The sequence below is a fragment of the Alligator sinensis genome, unplaced genomic scaffold, assembly GCF_000455745.1.
Source record: "Alligator sinensis unplaced genomic scaffold, ASM45574v1 scaffold172_1, whole genome shotgun sequence".
NCBI lineage: Eukaryota > Metazoa > Chordata > Crocodylia > Alligatoridae > Alligator > Alligator sinensis.
The window spans coordinates 1,151,399-1,172,399 of record NW_005842168.1 but is presented as its reverse complement, the minus strand read 5'-3'; the positions used below and the strand labels follow the sequence as shown (position 1 = coordinate 1,172,399).

At 43.0% G+C, this 21,001-nt stretch overlaps 1 protein-coding gene across 1 annotated transcript in view; it reads left to right on the top strand.

The window, feature by feature from the left end:
* The first annotated feature begins 322 nt into the window (after nt 1-322).
* GLIS1 (GLIS family zinc finger 1) overlaps nt 323-21,001 on the top strand; it is a 155,011-nt gene continuing 134,332 nt past the window's right edge. The window contains exons 1-2 of the mRNA XM_006025799.2: nt 323-474; nt 7,626-8,730. Of these exons, the coding sequence (XP_006025861.2) occupies nt 323-474; nt 7,626-8,730 (1,257 nt within the window). The remainder of the gene's footprint in view (nt 475-7,625; nt 8,731-21,001) is intronic.

Below are 21,001 nucleotides of genomic sequence, written 5' to 3'. Positions count from 1 at the left end.
ACTATTATATTTTTATTTTTTTTAAGCTACAATGTGAAATTAAAAATAGTCTCGTAATATAAAAAGAGAAATCATAGCAATAATTTATGGATGCCAAGCTTTTCGGGATTAGGTTTTGGTTCATTGTGAAACCCTCAGCATTCTCTCCTGTTGCAGTTGCAAGAATTTGATGACGGGAGCCAAAACTGGGAACATATTGAGTAACACGGATACAGAAGTTCTCTCTTCATTAGAAGCTTATGGGTTTTTTTTTTTCCCCTCTCTCTCTCTCTCAGTGAATGGTGGATACAACCATTGCAATTTGATCTCCGAGAAGAAGAACATGATGGACATGGAGATGACAAATAGCTCAGTGCCTGTCTGTAGACAGAGTCTATTCATCCACACAGGAAATCCACTTACCCGAGACCACCCATTGTCTTGTGAGAGATTGCTCCATGTTGGTCAGCTGAATTTAACACACACGGATACAAGGTATTGTTTCAGTTTTTATTGCCTCTTATACTTTACCCTTTGGGAGTGCTTCATGGCTATAATCTTCTCCCCCGTAGTTTCCCTTCAGGTGCTGAACATGAGATCTCCTCTCCTGGGCCTGGCCTGGTGGCCTAACGTTTGGATGAATTCTTTGCCTTGTTTCACCTTGTCGTCCCTCCTCGGCTAAGCATTTCATGTCTCCCCTGAAGCTCTCTGATGGCATTTTGCTGCTACTACTCCATAACTCTTTGCCAGCTGGGGCCACTCCAAGGTCCATAGCATCCTCCCTTGGCGTTTAATTATGGCTTTTCTATTGATGCAATTGCAGCATGCTCTGAAGTCAGTGAGCTTCTTGCATTCTCTCAACTACCACCCATGATGCTTCCAAGATGCAGCCTGGGAAATGGAGATGGCAGAATGACTTCTAAACCGGCGTCTCCCATATGGCACCGTGATATGCCACCAGCAAACCTACAGGAAGCCTGCATACTCTGAGTTAGTTAGAGGATGCACGGTGGGAATAGATGTTCCCATAGAGCTATAACCTGGGGATTTGCTCTGAGGCCATAACATGAAAATGTTGGGCTCTGCTTTTGATATACACACTATAGTTCAACCTACCATGAACAGATTTTTCTATTGAAATATTTGCCATAATTTAATTATATGAAAAGAGAACTCTATTGTTGTTGTTGTTGTTAGAAATGTTAACATTACCAGATTTTACACGAATATCCTAAACAGACATCCATTGTGAATAGAAGCCTGCTATGAATTAGAAATCTGACTATCTATTTTAATTGCACTGTTTTTTGGCAAAGCTTTAGGATATGGTATGATCTGGACCTTTTGAAGAGCTAGAGCAAAGAAAAACTTCAATAAAGTTGCAACCGTTATCGTCAATATTTGGAATAATTGGTGCTCTCTGCCTGGAACTATCAAACCCCACTTTCCACAGACACAGCAAAAGGAAACGTGGACTCCAACTTAGTTTGGGAAATCTGGTTGTTTTGGATTTATTGTACATTTTTATGCATTGTTTTTCTTCCTTTCTTTTTCATTTCCTAATGGTACAAGGCTATCTTTATTTCCAGGAATAAAAAAGATTTCATCAATATGACACGCAAATGGAGGGACCTTTTTATAGAAAAAAGGACCAGAGCACATTCACGCCAAATAGCAAACGTTTTGCTTTTGGTATCACAACTTTTATGATGCTGCTGCTTCATTTAAGTTCGCTCCATCCCAACCCTTTCATGGCTCCATGTGGGTTTGCAGTTATCGGGCTGGCTTTATTCTGTCAGTGAGGACAATTATGAAACAAAGATAATTATGGAAGGAGCAAACAAAAGGAGGAAGAGAGGACCCTGCTTAGATCTTTTTGAACCTTTTTGTAAAAACCATAATGAGGAAATGACAGATCCCTGTATACAGGGGATCACAGTACCACACTTAGAAATATGAACTCCTTCCATCGCTGTCTGAGGGAAGATTCCCAGAACAACGTTGAGGATTGTGTGCAGCAGAACCTGAGAGGGCTGCTATTATGATAAAACAGCAGGTGACAGAGCTAATTTTGCCCCATTTGTCCTGCAACATGGCCTCCAATCTGCAGGTTTCACCATCTCCTGAGCAACTATTTAGAAGTATTTGGAAAGCCTCATAAAGTACGGCGCGGTCCCTTTCCTTCACGGACCGCTTGAATGTCTGGCTGATCAGTCACCTCACTCCCCGTTTGTACATCCAGCTGTTTCCACCGCTTTCACTGACGTTGGATTCACGCGTAGCGTTAGTGCCCCGTGTGGCTCTGTGAGCCTCCCCGACCGAGTGCAGCTACTCCTAGCTCAGGGAGCACCCCCTGCTCAGACAGGCTGCCGAGCCAGAGCTGCTATTGAGAGTGGGAGTGAAGATAAAGAGCATTTATTCTGAGTGCTATTATTTGTTTTTGTATGTAGTGTCATAGTTGTACAAGGGCCTTACCCTGAGGGGTTGAAAATATAAAAACCCCATGTTGCACGGTGCCAAGTGATCTCAGCTGCCAGGGAAGTCAGGGGAGATTGAGGGAGTTCTGCACTTCTCTGGACACGGCTCCTTCCTAGGCAATGCATGGAGAAACAACGGCCTGTCATGGGCAGGGCTGGCTGAACTCTACACTGGTCGTTCTGGCCAGCTCCCGTGTCTGATGCATAAGGGGAAACACAAATTCAGACCAGTTCTCTGGGTTAAACTTTGAATCCATATATGATCCCAGTTTATGCAACCACAAAGAGACCCCAAACTAACATCCAGAGCCAACCCTAGGGGGGTGTGGGGCCCTAGGGGGGTGCAGGACCCCTTTAACACTGCGCAGGGCCATAGTACCCCCACAAAGGGGGAAGAGGGGGTCTCCTGGCTGCTTCTGCAGCTGCCAGCTCCAGGCGGGACCACAGCTGCTCTGCCCAGCTTCGCAGGGCACCCCCCGCAAAGCACCGGGCCTGAGACAGTCCCTAGGGATGGCCCTGCAAACGTCTTTGCCACAAGCATACATTCTGCTCAGGGTTTGGTGAGATGAATGGCTTCTGCTGCTTTGCTCAATGCACTGAAATTCATTTCCCCCCCCAGCTCCTCCCTGACTCATTTTTCTCAGGCACTGTGTTTTAACGATGACTGCATTCATCCAGGAATCATGCCTCCTCTTCTCATTGCTCTCCCACAGCTGAGTTAATAGTATTTAAGTTGCCACTAGAGATGCGTGTGGTGGACTGGAGAAGCCCTAGTACCTGCACTGTTATCACTGGCCGCGGTGTGCCGCTCCTGTTGGCCGTCAGTTAGATAGCTCATTCTCAGGCGCAGAAAACCTCCTTCCTCGTTGGGCTTTCAGTTCTCTGTGTAAAACCAGAAAAGGTGGCAGAGCAGTCTGAAAGAAAGCCCTGCAGAGCACAGCATCCTCCAGCTTCTTAAAACTGCCAGCGATCACAAGGGACCGGCTTAAAAAATCAAAGATGTGTACGGGGGGAACCAACCTTCTTGACGGGTGTGCCATACAGTAGCCCTGCACTCTCCCTGAGTGCCACCCTAATTCTCTTTCCCTGCCCAAGGTTAGTCCTAAATCAGTCCACACACACAGTGTTACTGCACAGTAAGGCATCTACATGTGCATTACTGCGCAGTAAGTAATGGAGCATAAATTTTATACCTGCATGATGCAGGTATCACATTTACGCTCAAGCTGGCATAAATTGCCATATTTACTGTGTAGTAAATCTGCACGTGGAGACGTGCCCAGTGAGCACTTTAACAAGGACCAGTACCTAATCTGTACATAAGCCCACTGGGGAAGGGAGGGGGAAAGCCCCACTGGCACTAGCGCTATCCCATTTAATGCAAGATGGATCAACCCAGTTTCAAACCCCCCAGCACTGTCCCTGCCGCATTCCCCCTGCATGTTGCCTCCTCTGTCTCTTTGTTCTGCCTCTTTCATTTGCTTGTCAGTAGGGTCTTGGTCCCTGATTGGGATGCCCAGACAGAGTAGCACTACGTCTTTGTGGAGCAGGGCTCCTGGCATCCCATCCCCGCATCTTCACCTGCTTAGTCAAACTTCACCTCTTTCACTCCAGTCTAGGTCCCCTACGCTTGAGAAGAAGGGAACGGGATCGGTCCAAGAAGGCATGGCTGCATAGCAAATGCAGATACATTGCACAAGTGCCACTTTATAGTTGAAAACTTCAGCACTCCAAAAAGCTGGGAAGTGAAAATAATGCCGAATTCCTACATCAGTGGCTGCGTCTACACGAGACGCTAACTGTGCAGTTGTTACTGCGCAGTCTTTTAGTACATGCATACACAAGTACTAAATAACTGTGCAGGAATACCCCCTAATGGCTTTTTGGTGATGCTGACTGTGCAGTAGCGGCGCATCATGTTTCGTGCCATGGGACGCTGCTGTACAGTAGTAACGAGCTACCGTGCAGTCAGCGTCTCGTGTAGACGTGGCCAGTGTTAACTCCTTCACAGGCTGGGCAGTGTATATAACTTGGTCCAGATAGAAAGCTATGATTCTCATAACGGAGTCTGTTACAGAACTTCGCATTCAAATCCAATTCAGTGGGTACAAGTGTGTGTTACGTTACTATTCATAATAATTAATAATGATTACATAAGCAGAGCCTTTGTGAAAGAGGGCTGCAGGGATGGATGTGTGAATTCATTATGTGCTCACGCTCGTTCTCTCTTTCTCTCTCTCAATTGAAATAATTCGACTCAATCTTCCTTGTGTTTCCCTTTAGAAATCACACCGCAGAGTACCTTGTGCTCGAGATGGTGTGCGGTAAAGGCTTTCTAATAATGAGTTTAAGACAGCAGTAATGCTGTGCGAAGCTACATGCAGGCCATCCCAGACAAGTGCCAATGAAACGCTCCCTCATATATTTTGCTTATGCCACATATTTTACAGACATGTGGTTTTAGAAGTGTTAAAAAATGCATTAGGCCCGTTTTTTCAACCTTGCCATCTGTTAAACCAGGTGCTTTAGTTTACTATGAAACCAACGGTGCAAACCTAGAGAGAGAAATTATAACTAATGGATTATGGAAGCCACTAAAATGATTAAATACAGTATCCTTAAAGCGGCAGAGCGAACAGTTCAAGATCTAAATAGTGGGGAATTGCTGTTCTTGAGTGGGACTAAAACCTTTAAAATAAGCACGAATGGTTCACAAGACGTAAGATTGGAAGAAAACAGGCAAAACTAGAAAACTGAATAGTACCAGCCCTGAGGCATGGATTACTTTTTATTTTTTGACAAAATGCTACATTTTATGCAAAAGAGAAACTTCCTTGGGGATGGGTTTTCTTTTAATGGATAGCTGTTTAAAAGCTAACTGTAGAAATATTCCCAGCAAAGAGGGATTAGTGGGGAAAGTAGAGGTGAATTAGCCAAAGATGTAGGATACACGCAGTTTATTTGACGGTGCTGCAATTTGTCACGTGGATGTTTCCATCACAGCGATGGTACGGTGGCTCCGTGCAGAATTCCTTACCAGGATTTATCTGCCTCTGTATGCCATTTATACAAACGTTGCTCACATTGGGCACGTCTACTCGAGCACCCGACTGTGCAGTTGTTACTGCGCAGTCATTTAGTACTTGCTTAAGTACTCCATTTCCCCATCTGGAGAGACCCAGTCCCTCGCCTCTTGATTACCCAAATCCCACATGAACTCTGGGAATACTAGGGAATACCTGCTAATCCTGAGGAGGCAGACAAAGTGATATCTGCTAGGATAAATATTTATAATAGAGAAAACCTGCTTTGAAGTGTAAACCAATGTCTAATTGCCTAGAAACAAATGCGGGGACGAAATTTCCCCTCCGAGCAGGTCATCCCAAAATTGTCTCTTCTGCAAGGTTTTTAAGCCCCGTCTTCTTTGAAGCACCCGATATTGGATGCAGGATTTGGCAGGTCGTTCACCTGATCTGATAACAGCAGTTTCTATGTTCCTAGCTCTGTGTTTCTATGCTCCTGGCTGGCTCTACTTAGTTACCTAAAATTTGGCTTCCCAGCTTGGCTTCCCAGTAGGGTCAGGATATGTCAGGGAGTGACGACTCTCTTATCCTTCTCATAGTACCAAATGAGAAAGGCAGAAGGTGGCACCTTCGTGACTTGTTCACAGACACACGAGCATTCGTAGGCAGCAGCCTACTTCCTCAGATGCTAGGAATGGGCTGGCAGAAAGAAAAGATTTTCTGTAGACGAACAAGAGACAAGGAAAGGGGACACTATTAAGAGCGGTACTAAGCGGAGCGATTAAATCAGTTAAAATGAGCAAGGCAGTTTAACACCTAGAGCAGGGGCTGGCAATTATTTTGGGCGGAGGGCCACTTACTGAGTTTTGACAAGCCATCAAGGGCTACATGACAGGTGCCAGAGGCAGATAAATATTAATTTTCTAAATTTTTTAGGGACCTCGCGGGCCAGATAGAATGGCCTGGTGGGCCGCATCCAGCCCCCAGGTCGCATTTTGTCCACCCCTGACCTAGAGGGACTGCATAGTAAGCAGCTAATCCAAGTAACAGTCCTGTTGAAACCAGAATTAATACAATCCAATCTGTGGATGATTTTTTGGGAAAGGGCTTGAACATCACAGGTTTCAGGCTACCAGCATGAGTGTCTTCATATATAGTTGACAGTTGTCCTGGTTATTTCCTTCTTTCCCCTTTATTTTTAGCTGTTTAATGTCCTCAAACAAATTCCTTGTGAGTTGAAAAATTAGGAATTTAGTGAAGGAGAATGTCTTTAAACTATCAGGTATCTGGGTTGTAGCTGTCTTGGTCTAGAGGAAAAGGTAATCAGGACTCGCAGTAGAGATGAGATCTTTTATTAGACCAACAAGATTTTTGCAAAAAGAATTCTTTATTGGCAAGCTTTCAGGCACAAACACCCTTCATCAGGCATCGGAGAAAAGATTGTAAAAGTTCTCCTGGGTAGAAATGAAAGTTCATATTTCATAGGATTTCACAAAGGAGTCAATAGATGGAAGACTCCTCTGGGCAGTCAGTTCATCGCTGAACTGAATGAACTTTCATTTCTACCCAGGAGAACTTTTACAATCTTTTCTCCGATGCCTGATGAAGGGTGTTTGTGCCTGAAAGCTTGCCAATAAAGAATTCTTTTTGCAAAAATCTTGTTGGTCTAATAAAAGATCTCATCTCTATTGTGAGTCCTGATTCTCTTTAAAGTACAAAGAAAACCAGCTCAGCCATGTTTCAGTTACCCAAAGGAAAACCCAAAGGCATTTTCCACACATGCTCCGACTAAAACACTCATTCGAACAATTAAAAAACACCGCGGCTTTAAATGTGATGCTGTTTGCTATTGCTTGACCCAGCCTGTACCTGGATTGGTGAGTTGTCCGTAGCGGTGGAGGCGAAGTTGTCTGTATGTCGCATAACCTGCTGGGTAAAATGAATGAGTCACGTGTAAAATGATGCTGTCTTTGCAAGGTTGCAGAGGAGGAATCACCGAATGCCTTAAGGTAATTGCTGCAAGAAGCTGATGGCCTACGGTAGAGATTAAGCGGTTCTCTTCTCGAGGGTTTCATAAATGTTGTATCACGTATGACAATCGTAAATTGTGCGGCAGTCAGTGACGTTTAACGAAACTGTATTCCAGGTCTCCCAGGTTTCAGGACTCGGTAGATTCTCCCACTTCGTGCATGAATGGAAGTCACCCCGCTCAGCACATTAAGCAAGAGTGCCCAAGTGATTATAAGGTCCTATCGGAGGCTGCAGCACATAGGAGGATTACCGAGGGGATGGAGCTCAGAGGCTCTGGTAGTCTGCATCCTGAACTAGACCTAATGAATAATAGCTTGACAAATTCACTTTCTTCCTACTTGTTTAATAATGAACATAGCTCCTCCCTGGGTCCATTGTCACTTGGCAGCCCTCAGCACTCAGCCCGGCTCCAATCAAGCAACCTGAAGAAGAGATGCATCTCTGTTGTGCCGACTTCAGCTGAAGGAATTGATATTACAGCTATCATCCATACGTCGCAGACGTCATTGGTCACCTGCGTGAACGGGCTGCGGACTAATTCAGCTGGCATTTCCTTTCATCCCGTGGAGATCAGTCACCACAGTGCTCAGAAATCCTCTCGCCCCCAGTCCTGCTCTCAGCCTGGGAACCCGTGCAGCGTTCCCTCCCCGCCAGCATGTCTAGTATCTATTTCCACTGAATGTGACAGAGGTGACTGTGATCAGCTACAAATGCAGCAAACAGAGGAAAATGCAAGCCTCAGCCTCATGATGAATGGCACCAGCATTCCTCAGCAAGATGTCTCCTCGCACGGCAGCCAGAAGGTGAGTTTCCTAAAGCAAGAACCGGCCGACGATTACTCCTCCACGACAGACCTCTTTCGGCACCACCAGGGCCTGCCGCCACCGTATCACTTGCACCAGCAGCTAAGCCAGGCTCAAGGGACGCTGCCTCATTTGCACGGCTCCATGTCTCCCAAGTCCCTTCAACCCAGCGAAGGGGACGAACAAGAGGTCAGCAACGGCAAACAGGTCTGTCGGTGGATTGACTGCAATGCCACGTACGACCAACAAGACGAACTGGTCAGACACATAGAAAAGACGCACATTGACCAGCGGAAAGGAGAGGACTTCACTTGCTTCTGGGCTGGCTGCGTCCGTCGGTATAAGCCTTTCAATGCTCGCTACAAACTGCTGATTCATATGAGGGTTCATTCTGGAGAAAAACCAAACAAGTGCATGGTAAGTCTGGAATATATTTGTTTGACTAGAAACACGCTCCTCTGCTCTCTCCCTCTTTTTCTTGAGCGTTATTCCAATCTAATTATTGTACTTTCCTGTAACGTAGTCCGCAATAGTGCTAAGGAGAACCGGAGACTTAATCTGCAAGGAAATGTTTTAGTAATAAATATTGTAGCTCTTGGAAAAGAGACTCCGTTCCTTTATATGAAAGCTTAGCGTTTAATACAATGGTTTATTTTTTTTTAATATTCATTAAAGCATTAATAAAATGATGATCAAAGCAGGCAGCACTCATTTAATGTAAAACAAGAGTCATTGAGCCCCGGGTGACATTTTTAATCAAGAAACATAAAACACATCTAATGAAATTCTTTTCATTCCTCCAGCTCCACAATAACCCATGGAGTTATGAGTGCAAAAGTTTGCCATGGCAGTTGGAGAAAGAAAAAGGACCTTATTAAGAGTTTAGAATGGTTAAAAAAAAATGTTAATGAGATTTCCCAAAGCTTATATTCCTTTTTTTAATTTACAAAACAGAGATTTTTTTTTTCCCATGAAAACTATTGTTCTCCTCTGTGCAAGCAGATGTAAACAACATCCTCATTTCAAAAAGGAGGTTCCTGGGGACAGCTCCGTCTGCACATGCACACTAGATTGACAATGTAGCCAAATTAGAATAAAAAATAATGATGTCCCGTGGAAGCAGTGATGATATAAGGCCCTGATACAATGACACAAAGACGAGCAAGTTTGACAGGAGCTTCTAAACAGAGCTCTGACATTGGTTTCTTTAACCAGAAAAATCAAAGAAATCATTGCACCGAAACGTTAGAGCTGCCCATTGAATTCCCCCAGCATCAATTTTCATTGTTTTAATAGCAAAAAATTACAATGAGCAAAATCCTTAAGAAGTTTAGGCAAGAATGAATGCCATTTTGGCAAGCATGGGTTTTCTACAAAAAGAAAAGAGAAGGAAAAGTTGTTTATAGGACAAACTGCTATTTTGTGTTGGCTCATGAGACCTTGTCAAGTATTAATGATAGTAGGAAAAACTATATGCAGCATTTCTGCAAAACGTCTCATTTGTCTTGGTCTCTGAGTGATGCTACTTTCATAGTTGCCTTAATGAAATTAATTACATTATTCCAATTAAAACGGGAAATGTATCATCATCTGCCTGAGGAATCATGACCTACCTGGCTGAGAGAGGAGTAGTTTGAAGAGTGATCCCTCTGTCAGTCAGATTTAATGAGCAGGAGTTCTTCTGCAGGTTTTATAAGTAGCACAAAAATACTTTTTGCTAAAGTAGAGAGGAATTTAAATGACTTACGGTTATTGCCATATAGGTTAGAAGAATAATGAAAACTCCCTTCTTACAAATAAAATTGTAAAGGAACTACCAAAGCGTATGGGTTACACAGGGGAGCTGGCCTTATGTCTAGTTTTATCACTTGCAAAGAAAGAAAAACACTCTTTACTCCTCATTTCTCTCATGCTTTTTTAATCATGAGGCTGAGAGAGAAGCATTTTTTGATCATTTGAAGGAAATGGATAGAGAGGGGAAACCTGCTTAGTGATGAAAGATATGGTGGAGAGTCCACGGGACTGAAAAAGACTCTTTTCCATTTCTCTGTGGTACGTATTTGACAGCTATTGTATAGCAGATTTCTAATGTTACATTCCCATTCGGCATTTCTTTAGGAGTCTGCATCTAGGAGGGATGTTAGGTCACGTAACATTTTAGCAAATGCTGAAAATGTCCTCCTTTCAGTTATGATGGTCTGTATTAAATGATAAGCTATTGATCGTGTCTCAAGATTTAATGAGACCTGCGTATCTGATACGGTGGAGAGCGTGTGCTGCACATGTGTATAGTCTTGGTGTGTAACTATATAAAGGCCTGTTTCATTCCAGCTGACCATCTAACCACTCCACAGCTCTGAATGCCCCAATCAGAATTAAATGTGTATCGTCACAGACTTAGCAGTTAACTCTTCCCTAGCCAGAACAAAGAAGGACACCCTGAGGAGGGACACCATATAATAATGAGGCAGGAAACAAAGTAAAACTAGATGTCTGCAAGCACATTAAAAGGTGCATCTTCCTTTCGAGTCTAGTTTTCTGCCATTGAAAATGCTGGAGCGAGATCTCAGGCCACAACATGTCCCCTTGGGCTAAGTACAGACAGTCAAAAAGCCCGATGCTGAATTGATTCAATCTTCGCAGGTTAGTCTAAACTACATAGTTTGAACCAACAAGCAAGTGAACAGACATTCATTTTTAATTCTGGAAATGCAGCCACACATCTGCGGTGGCCCGGGCCGAAAGGGAAGGGGGTTGCTAGAGCACGTTTCCCTGCTCTGCTGGATCAGACAGTTTGGGCTAAGGCTAGCCCACCCACCCTACAAGGGGTGGGGGGTTGCAGGGGAGATGCAAAGCATCCTGGGATGCTGGGGGATTGTGAGTTAACTTGAATCTCGAAGGAATCTGGGGCAGAATTTCAATAAACAGATTTAAACTCATTCAGTTATGTTTGATACTACCTCCATCCAGGTTTATTTTAAACCATTTCAGCCAATTTGAAAGCAGTTTATGTGTACTGAACTTCTGTTGTGTTACAGACTTGAACTGGTTTCCGATTACTTATACCGGCTGATGTGTAATTTCTGCCTATAGCCATGAAGTTATCAATATCAAACAGGGATTATTTGCCTACTAAACTACACCCCATTTTTTAGAAGTGTTGCTGCGTAGTGTTTTCTTTGTGGCAGAGTATTGATGGGTCATTTTAAACGATTGAGTATCCATAGATGCTGTAATAATTGTGCTGTGTAAAACCATACGGTACCTCCTTTTGTCTCTGTTGAGGTCTTAGGTTTTCTTTTTTTTTCGTGTTTTGCAGCTGTTTTAGAAACTTTAGATCTCTGGGTAATTACACTGAAGATGTTCTTCCCTTGCTTCCAGTAGTCAGTGGTGCACACTTGTGCTTCACGCATTTTTATTTCCTGGGTTTTTTTTCCCTTGGCTAACTAGGTAGCGAAACTGGTCAGGGGCTAACAGCAAGTAGCACTCCACCCATATACATAAAAGCTCTCTTCCATGTAAAATTATTAATTTCTTATGACAGGCTTTGCTACTATGTATTGTAATAGACAAAGGAATTTTGGAATTCAAGCTACTTGAGAACAGGAAATACATGAGACATTTTGATTGAAAAGTAAATGGTCCACTAAAACTGAAGTTAATCCTTTTATTATCTTTCCAACAGCAGTTTCCACAATACTTTCATGAGGTAAGGCTTCCTCTGGTCCAACTGTAACACTCTCATCATTACAGCTGGCTTAAATTTAGCTAGCATGCTTCCTTCTCTACTACAGACAGTTGAAAGGAAAAACAGTATCTGCAATAAAGGCCCGACTGACATTTTGGGCTGTTCTCGTGCTTTCTGTGTTTTGTTGCCAAAATCCGAGTATTCTGTTTTCATATTCCGTTAAATATTATAATTAAGTGGTGCCTTCTCTTCATTGTGTGTCTTGGGTTTGATTTTTTTTTTCCTTGGGCTCTGCAAGTAGTCTCAAGGAAACTACCTAATCTCTCTGCAATATCCTGTTATGTTTCATACTTAACTCATGTTATTTTAGTTTTATTAAATTTGAAGTTCATCTGCATTATAATCAAAAATATATCCAACAAAAATAATGATGCAATGCCTTTAAGACTTTAACTATTGAAGATTAATTTCATGCTTTTTTAGATTTGATGTCCCAGACAATTGGAATTTTGATTGTCTGAGACAGCAAAAATTAGCAAGCTTAAACGACTTTCATTTAAAAAATGTTTCTCATGGCTGCATCTTCGGCGATCTTTCAGGATTACCAGCACTTTGGTGTATGGAATACCAGCGGTTCCTAAATATCGTGCACTCACCTCAAGTCCATTTGCAAATATAAAAATATAGTTACCCATACAGCCTGTTTTGGGCTTATGATTATATAATGTGGACACAATTACACACTTGCAGATCATTTCTTTCATCGTCTCCTGCACTGTGGCAGCTTCATAAATAATAGAAAGCAAACCTGCCATTGCTGTGTGCTTACACCTTCAGGGAACTCGCAGTTCAGACTTGAGTAACTGAGGGTGAAGATGTACGTTTTTACTTAGGCACTGTATATTTAGAGAAACCAGACGTCATAACTATCACGATACCTGCGTGAACTGCCAAGGATAACATCATGATATGCAGCCTGTCTATCATTCATAACCATCTCTAAAGGGAACCTCTCTCCAAGAAACAAATTATGCCACCTCCCAGTTTTAACGCTCGTCTTTGTCCTTTCCTCCCGGCATTATCCACGCCTGCTTGTTCTAGCTTGGTCCTGCAAGCCCTTGGAGTAGAAACTCTTGTATTTGGCCTGTGTATGGTACCCAGCGTGGTAGATTTTGGTCGTGATCAAAATCTCTGGGTGCTGCTGTTGTACAAAACAGAATCTAATTGTGGCATCAGTAATAAGTCCATCTTACCCATGCACCTTAATTAATTAAGACAGATGGCTTGATTGTCACAGAACAGATGGGGAGACCAGAGCACAGAGGTGTTAGGTGACTGATCTAGCTTTGCAACTCGGAGTTCCTGCTCAGGCCACTACACCGTGTTAGGTGGGACTCTTCTTCCACCTACAACAGCTACTCCGGTTGTAGTTCTCTATAGAGGGACCCTCCCTCCCCCAACAAAAGTCAGTATTTCTGCTTAATAAACAGAACAAGGTAGAGGCATGACTTACAACACCAAAGAAAGTAGGGCATTTTAACCAAGTTAATACCCATGGTAGCCAGTGGAAATTGTGATCTCAGCAGATAGGATTAGGTTGACCATAAGCAGCAATGTATGCTGGGCACTGTGGTCTTTGTGTCCTGCAGTTCCAGGCCAACATAGAAATCAGGGTGTAGCGTGCACGCTCCTTTTGTGCATGCAGTTATGAGATTTTTCTGTATTTTCATCTGAGAAACGAAGCCACTTACCTGTCTCTAAGCGGAGGTGCAAGGCTTGGTTCCTACATCCTTTTGCAAGTGTCCTCAGAGCTTTGAAAGAAGACTGTTTTAGGAGCACCTTGTCTTTCAGGAGATTAACCATTTTCCCAGAAAGCTCTCATTGTACTGAGTTTTCTATACACTTATGGGTGCTTTTAAGGAACTAGAGGATTGAGAGCCTAATGTGGTTAGGAGAAGGAAGTAAAGTAAATCAGTGGTTTGTGATGATACTAAGATTATTTGTGTACTAAAACCACTGAGGATTGCGTGACATGATCGATGAGCTTAAATGTGCTGAACGACGGGACCACAGAGTGGCAGATGCAATTCAACTTGGATACGTGCAAACTAATGCCTGTTGGCAGGCGCAGTGTGAACTTTTTCTACACAGCACATGGTTGAGCTCCAAATTTGCAGATCCTGCAAGGCAAAAGACTTAGAAGTAATTGTGCATAGTTGGCTCAACGAAGATGACTGCTCAGTGACCTGCTGCAATGAAAATGGAAATAAGATACTTTAGCACATTCACAAGACAGAGAAAATACTACAGTTAGTATTCGTATCATACCATATACCGCCTTGGTCCCCTCCATTAAGAAACTTGCTCAGAAGAGCGGGGAGATCGTGAGGAGTAAAAGAAGATGTTTAGAGGTACCAATCGGGACTTCCACGTAATGAAGGATTTAAAAAAAAAAGTTAAACTATTTAGTTTGGAAAGAAGATGACTTTAATTACATGAATCCTTTTATTTCAGTTGCCTTGTCCAAATTACTCAGTGGTTGGGAAGGCATAATTAAAGCATACTCACTCCATCCATTTGTTGTCCCTCTGTGACATTTATCTGGAGCCAAGTCGTCACGACACGTGTGAATTACTATTTTACTCTTTCGCTTCATAAGATATCCCAGGAAATACGTATGAGAACAAAATGAGCGTATGTCGAATCCGTCACAAGAAATGCCCCGGTAACGCGCGCGCGCCCTGGACCTCACCGACACAGGATATCGTCGGAGCAGATAGAGGGGTGGGCTTTTGAAAAGGTGGATAGTATTATGCAGCGAGGCAAGGAAAGAAAACAAGAGCAGCCAATACAGCAATGGGTGGGTCATGCCGACCGTCTTGTGGATTTGAGAATAGAGTTTTTATTGCCCCGGATCCAAAGGTGTGTTCTCCTGGGCACGTTGCGCCCACTTCCTTGGCCTATAGTAAATATTAAAGGGAGAATTGAAGGGCCCAAAATATAGGTCAAATCTGGCAAATCATTTTAGCCAAACAAAGTGTATGTGGCGGGAGGGGGAGCGGGATAAACCTTGTCCTTTCAACATTTGCAATACACACGCGTGCGCATAACTTTGTGTCGAAACAGAATTTTTACATGTAAGAATGGCACTAAATTAAAACAGAAAAGGTTAAACAAAAGGGTGGAGGAATTAAAAAGAAAAGAAACCCTCATTTTCAGCTGCAGAAAATCTTGCAGATTGATGCACGGGAAGTGTATGTGGGGTGGTTGTTTTTGCTTTCGTGTTGTTTGCTGTTACGTTCAGTTCAAGCTGACGTAATTTTTTTCCCCCAAATTCTGGCTGCTCAACTCAAAAATCCCGTATCCTTCGAGCTCCAGTTGTGAGGTGGGGCGGCGTTTTACTTTTGTCCATAATACCAGATCTTTGTCAGGACATGGAGATCTCAGCATATTGCAAAAGAGCGAGCAATGTCCCAACCTAATCGGAGGACTATTAATAGCTGTTTTCCCCACTCGCTGTGCTGCTTGGCACTCCTGTGTCGTATGCAAAAGTGAGCTAGTTACAACCAGGGCTCCTCCATCCTCAACCAGGGCTATCCACACTCACTTTCTGATATTATAGGGTAAACTATATCCAAAATAAAATCTTAAAATTTATTAGCTGCAACCTGCCATGTCTGGCTGCCAAAGACCAAATTTCTAGGCACTGCTACCATTCCACCTTGGAAAATTTCTCCTTTACCTCCATTACCCAACATCTCGAGACCAGGTTTTTTTCAGTTTTATCCACCTGTCACACACAACTCAAGGGGCAGCGATCATTCCTCATTGTAAGACACTGGGAATTATTTGCACCTCTCCTATGGCTGGACTCTGGAGGATAGTCCAAACACAGATTTATCTGAGTCCTGTTCTCATTACAGATTAGGGTTGCCAAGTCTGAATCTATGCCGGGAGGTTTCCGAAACGCCAGCATGCCCGCGACACACAATGTGAACGTGCCCGCATGCTTGTGTATATGCATAATGTATGTATGCGTAATGTATGGATTACAATGTGTAGACTTTATGTCAGGAAGGCAAATGCACGCTGGACTACTGTATAAGCCGGATTCAACATTTAATATTTATTTTAATGAATGCCCTATCATTTATCTCCCAGGTGACTCTCAGCATCTCCTGGAGATTTATATTTAATTCCAGTAGACTCCCGGGCAATCCTGGAGGGTTGGCAACCCTAGTAGAGGTCCACAAGTGTGTTGAGGAGAGTCTCCTTTTGAAACTATCTTGCAGTCAGTCTCTAATTCCCAATTCATTCCAGCTGTGCCAGAACATCAGGGGGAGGGGGACCTGCAATCCAGATCAATGGATTGTATCAAATTGTTTCATCTGAGGATGCAAAAATTGAAAAGCTTTCCCATTTCCCAGCATCCGGTTTGCAATAACTCTTAGGGCATCAGGCTCAAATCCTTATTTCCCATGTAGCAAAAGCATGACAAGATTTCTTTCTCACTATGCATCCCACGTGGGATTGAATCGTCCATCAGCTTTGCTGTATGAAGCCGCACAGTAGTAAAGATCAGGCGATACACCCTAAGCGAGACACTTTCAGTCCCCATCGAGTCGTAAGTTTTGCAAAGCAGTAAATATAACCATGAGTGATCTGCTCCCTACGGGCATGTCTTAATACACCTCAAAGAGACATCCAGAAATTGGTTCCCAAAACTGTAATTCAGCTGAGTCTCCTCATCATTTCAGCGAGGCAGATTTACTCCCGAAGATCCCATTAAGAAGTTTGTTCGGAGTGAGTTTTGCTGCAGTTGCTTTGACTGCATGCAATAGCTTTATATCTGGGCACAATATGGGGATATTTTTATTATAAAAAATAATGTAATGGTCTTGTTTTGTCTTGCAGCCAAATGTTAGCAATTTTGAAATACAGGAGTTGGGAGGCTTTAAAATGCTAAACTTTAAAACAAAGTGTTTGTGAGCACGTCCTTGATGTTAGGTACCGGCTTTCACTTTATTTCTGTGACTGCGTTCTGTGGGGAATTAATAAAAATGGGACGGAATTGTTCTGAACTTCCAGTGATTTACCCTTTCTAAAGACCAATTAACCCCAAAAAAGAAAAAAAATAATCGTTTGGATCACCTGGAGAGGGTTTGGTCAAATTAAAAAGCAGTAAAATTAAATATTGTTTAAAAACTGTGCCAGCAATATACTCATTAACGTCTCTTATTAGGCCAGGAGATTTTAATGCGGTGTATTAGTGAAACGTGTCATTTAATAAAACCGTTAATCTGCATTTGCAGTCAGCACAAAAGCCTTATAGTGTAGTCTCCAGGGAGGAGAAGGAATTTAGTGCACATTAAAGACTTTCTACTGGAACGTATACAGTTGGATCTCAGTTCTGAAAGTGATGATTGTTAGTTAACCCCAGGAAAATTCAGCATTAGCTAGCTCTTTTCCAGTTGTATGCAAATAAAAAAATACAGCTCCTCAGAGCATGTTTGCATCTGCTTAAGGCTAACTGAGGGCCAGATTCTGAAACCCTTCGCACTTACTTGGCAAGCAGCCCCATTGATTTCAACGGCGCTATTGGTGGAGCAATGCGTTATTAAACCCGAGTAAGTGTACCAGACTTGTGTCTTCTGGAAAGACACCTAGGCAGGATTTTCATGAACATCTTTCCTGCATGTGGACTGCTGCTTCTTTAAGGTGTAATGCCTCCAGCTCCGAGCCAATTCTGAACTTCACAGCCGCGGTGCCGCAAACTGGACATCCAATAACTGAGCCACCAAAATGAAGCCGGGCTATCTAGAAATGCTGGCATTTGCTTTTCTGTGCCTCGGTTTACCCAGGGGAAAAAGGGGGCTAATCACATTTGTAGATATATGCTTATTGTGCATGGCAATGGTCCAGTAGTAAGGAAAATAATCACAATAGACTTGTAATGCCTCTCTGTGTCTTGTGTCATCAGAGAATCTCAATAACAGCTTCAGTTTCTCCTTTCCCCGATGACGGGCATGTGGGCCCGAGAGCTTGCAAAGAACAATTTTTTTTGCAACTATTCAGTTAGTCTAATAAAGAGATCACCTGTACCCAAAGAGTTTTGTCTGGCAGAGAATCTCAAAGCACTTTACAAACATTAGCCAATAGTTACAGTTCTCTGCACGGTGATAATTGCGATGTCCACTCTTCGAGCAGATAAAAGTCAAACACAGATTTTGAACTCACGTCTGCTCTCATTTCCATTGAATGTGGTGTAAATCCCAAATGAATCTGCATCTACACCCTGGTAAATGGGATCAGGATATGGCTCAGAAAGGCTCGGCTGCAGCTTGCCAGAGTTGCACGCCGAGTTCCTGGCAGGGATGGAAAGAGAGAGAACTGGATTCTCTTCAGTTGTTTTGTCCTCCATCTATTGTATTTCTTAAGCCCCCTTTGGGACCCAAGTCTGCGATCCCTTCTTCACACACAGAGTCCCATCCGTTTCAGTGGCACTGCTCCGTTTGGTAAGGGTTTGCAAGATTGAGCTTTTATTCAATGGCGTGGTGACTTTTGGAGATAATACTGTAACTACAGACTGATCTGTATTATATCTCTGGGGCGGCTGCATTTTTTGTGTCCAGGCAATCCAGAAGGTGCTGCTCACAGCCTTTTGCTGAGATACAGAGCCTCGTTTCTAATAGCTCTACCTTTACACCTCAGACATCTGTCACTGCCTGACTTTTCTATTCACATCCCTGTGCTGGTTGTGGACTCGAAGAACAATACAAGTTTTATTTCTAGGACTGCATTCTCTGTCTGCATCACTGGGCGCTCTGACTCTCCTCCTTTTATTGCTGTGTACAGATAACATATGTGTGAAGGGAGCCTCTGCTCAGGTATAGTGTAACTGCAATGTTAAATAATTGATCTTGATCTGTCTTTTGAAACTACATCCAAGGCATTTAAAAGTGGGAAATGGAAAAGGCATGTTCTTATAATCCAGCTCAGTAAAGTTTGCACAACTGCTCTTTGTTTCATCATCCCAACAATAAATCTTTCATTTTTGCCAATTGAGAATGCCTACTAAATCTGCAGATGATTACTTCCCTGAATTGTGTTGGTATTCTTACAATACATTTTTCTAACATGGGTAATGATAAAATAAGAGTCCATCAAAAATATTTTATTGCCTGGCAGAGCGCCTTGTCTGAAACAGTTTTGATATAGGCAGAGACTTCCAAGTGCTTTAAAAGCAGAGCTTACAACTTTCCTTTAACCCCTGCTTGGAGGCCAGGCAAGCAGAACCAGTCCCTGGGAATGTCAAAATCAAAGCCATCAATCAGGGCCTGGTACAACATCGGTCTGGGGTATCAATTTAACCTGCAGCCCCAGGACTTGGAGTGGAAGCATGTTGCTTCAACATGTATTTGTAAAGGGTATTTTGTTACTGTTAGATTAGAAGGCTGATGAATGTCAGACTGGTGGGAACCTTGTAAAACTAATCTGCTGTGTCCATATTGATATGATTTCATGTGCGTGTGTGAGTGTGTGGTGTGCATGCACATACACACACACATCTTGAAACAGGAGAGTGAATAAAAAAATAGTATGCAGGGAATATAAATGGGAAGAACTTCAGGCGTCCTTGAGTTCAGTCCCTTGCTATCTCTGACAACCGCATCATCCAGCCCCTTTCAGACGCACATGTACAGCGCCATGTGTAGGTACATGAGTGATAAGGGAGGCATTGTCTGGTGTCCGAAGGAGTGACTTGAAAGCCAGGAACTACTGATACCTAATCTTAGTTCCTACATAGATAGATTGTGTGATTTTGGGCAACTCAATTCCCTTCTGTCTCATTTTCCCCATCTGTGAAATGGGGATAACAATATGCATCTGACTGACTGCGAGGACTGATTAATTAGTGTTTATAAAGGAAAGCACTCTGAAACCATTTAGTCACTAGTCACTGTTGTTATTTTAGAATAACCGTTGTCATCATCGTCGTCATCATCATTTCCCTATCCCGGCCTTCCAAGATTGCATTATATAGTTGAGTTTTGTTTCGTTATGCGGTGGACTGTGAGATGGGTGGGTTGTCCAAACAACGCCAAAGGCATGCAATCGCACATCAGTGTCCAAATGTAATTTAGTAAAGGATTCAGTCAAATGCAAGTATAATGGTAAAACTTTGCACTTATATGGTGAAGATCCCTCAGTGGTTTACATAGACACACGGATATTATTTATCCCCATTTGACAAGATGGGGTAGCTAAAACAGAGAGGCTAAAAGACTTTATATAAGTTTGCAGAGCGAGCCTGTGACAGAATCACGAACAGGACCCAAATTCCTAGACTGCCAGCTCTTACTATTAAACACTGCTTCCATGTAAAACAAGGCCCTAGCATTTCTCCTTGAATAGCATAGGTCATAATGCCAAAAATCACTTTATATGATTGTACGCTTCATAGAGGGAGCCTCTGCCAATGAGTCTTCATCATGGGGGTTGTTTGCACTCATAGAAAACGAATGGTAGACCTTTCTCAACCCGGGGTACTCTTGACATCTAATGTCTAAAAGGTTGTCAGCTTACCTCCATCCAATAAATTCTGTCACCAGCCAGTACGTGAGGGCCTTTGCAGCAAACCAGAACGTCTGAAAATATATCAAACTGTTGCAGTTCTTTATGGGCTTTCTTGTCCTGCATGTCTTCAAATCTTATGACAACTTTAATTGCTTGGTAGTGATGTTCTCAGAGATGACCATTTAAAGTGCTTTGGCCTAACTGAAATGTATTCAATTCAAGCTTTGCCTTGAGCCAAAGATGCATCTAATGAAGAACATGCTCCTTGCCGAGGCCACATGAACCTTATCAGATTAAAGCCTTGAGGCAAGTATGTGCTAAAGGGCATTCTCTAAATTCAGCAAACGCCAAATCTCTATCTTGCAACTCCTTGTCCTCTGCACCAAAGTGAACAGTATGTGATGCCCAGGCAAGTCAGTGAGT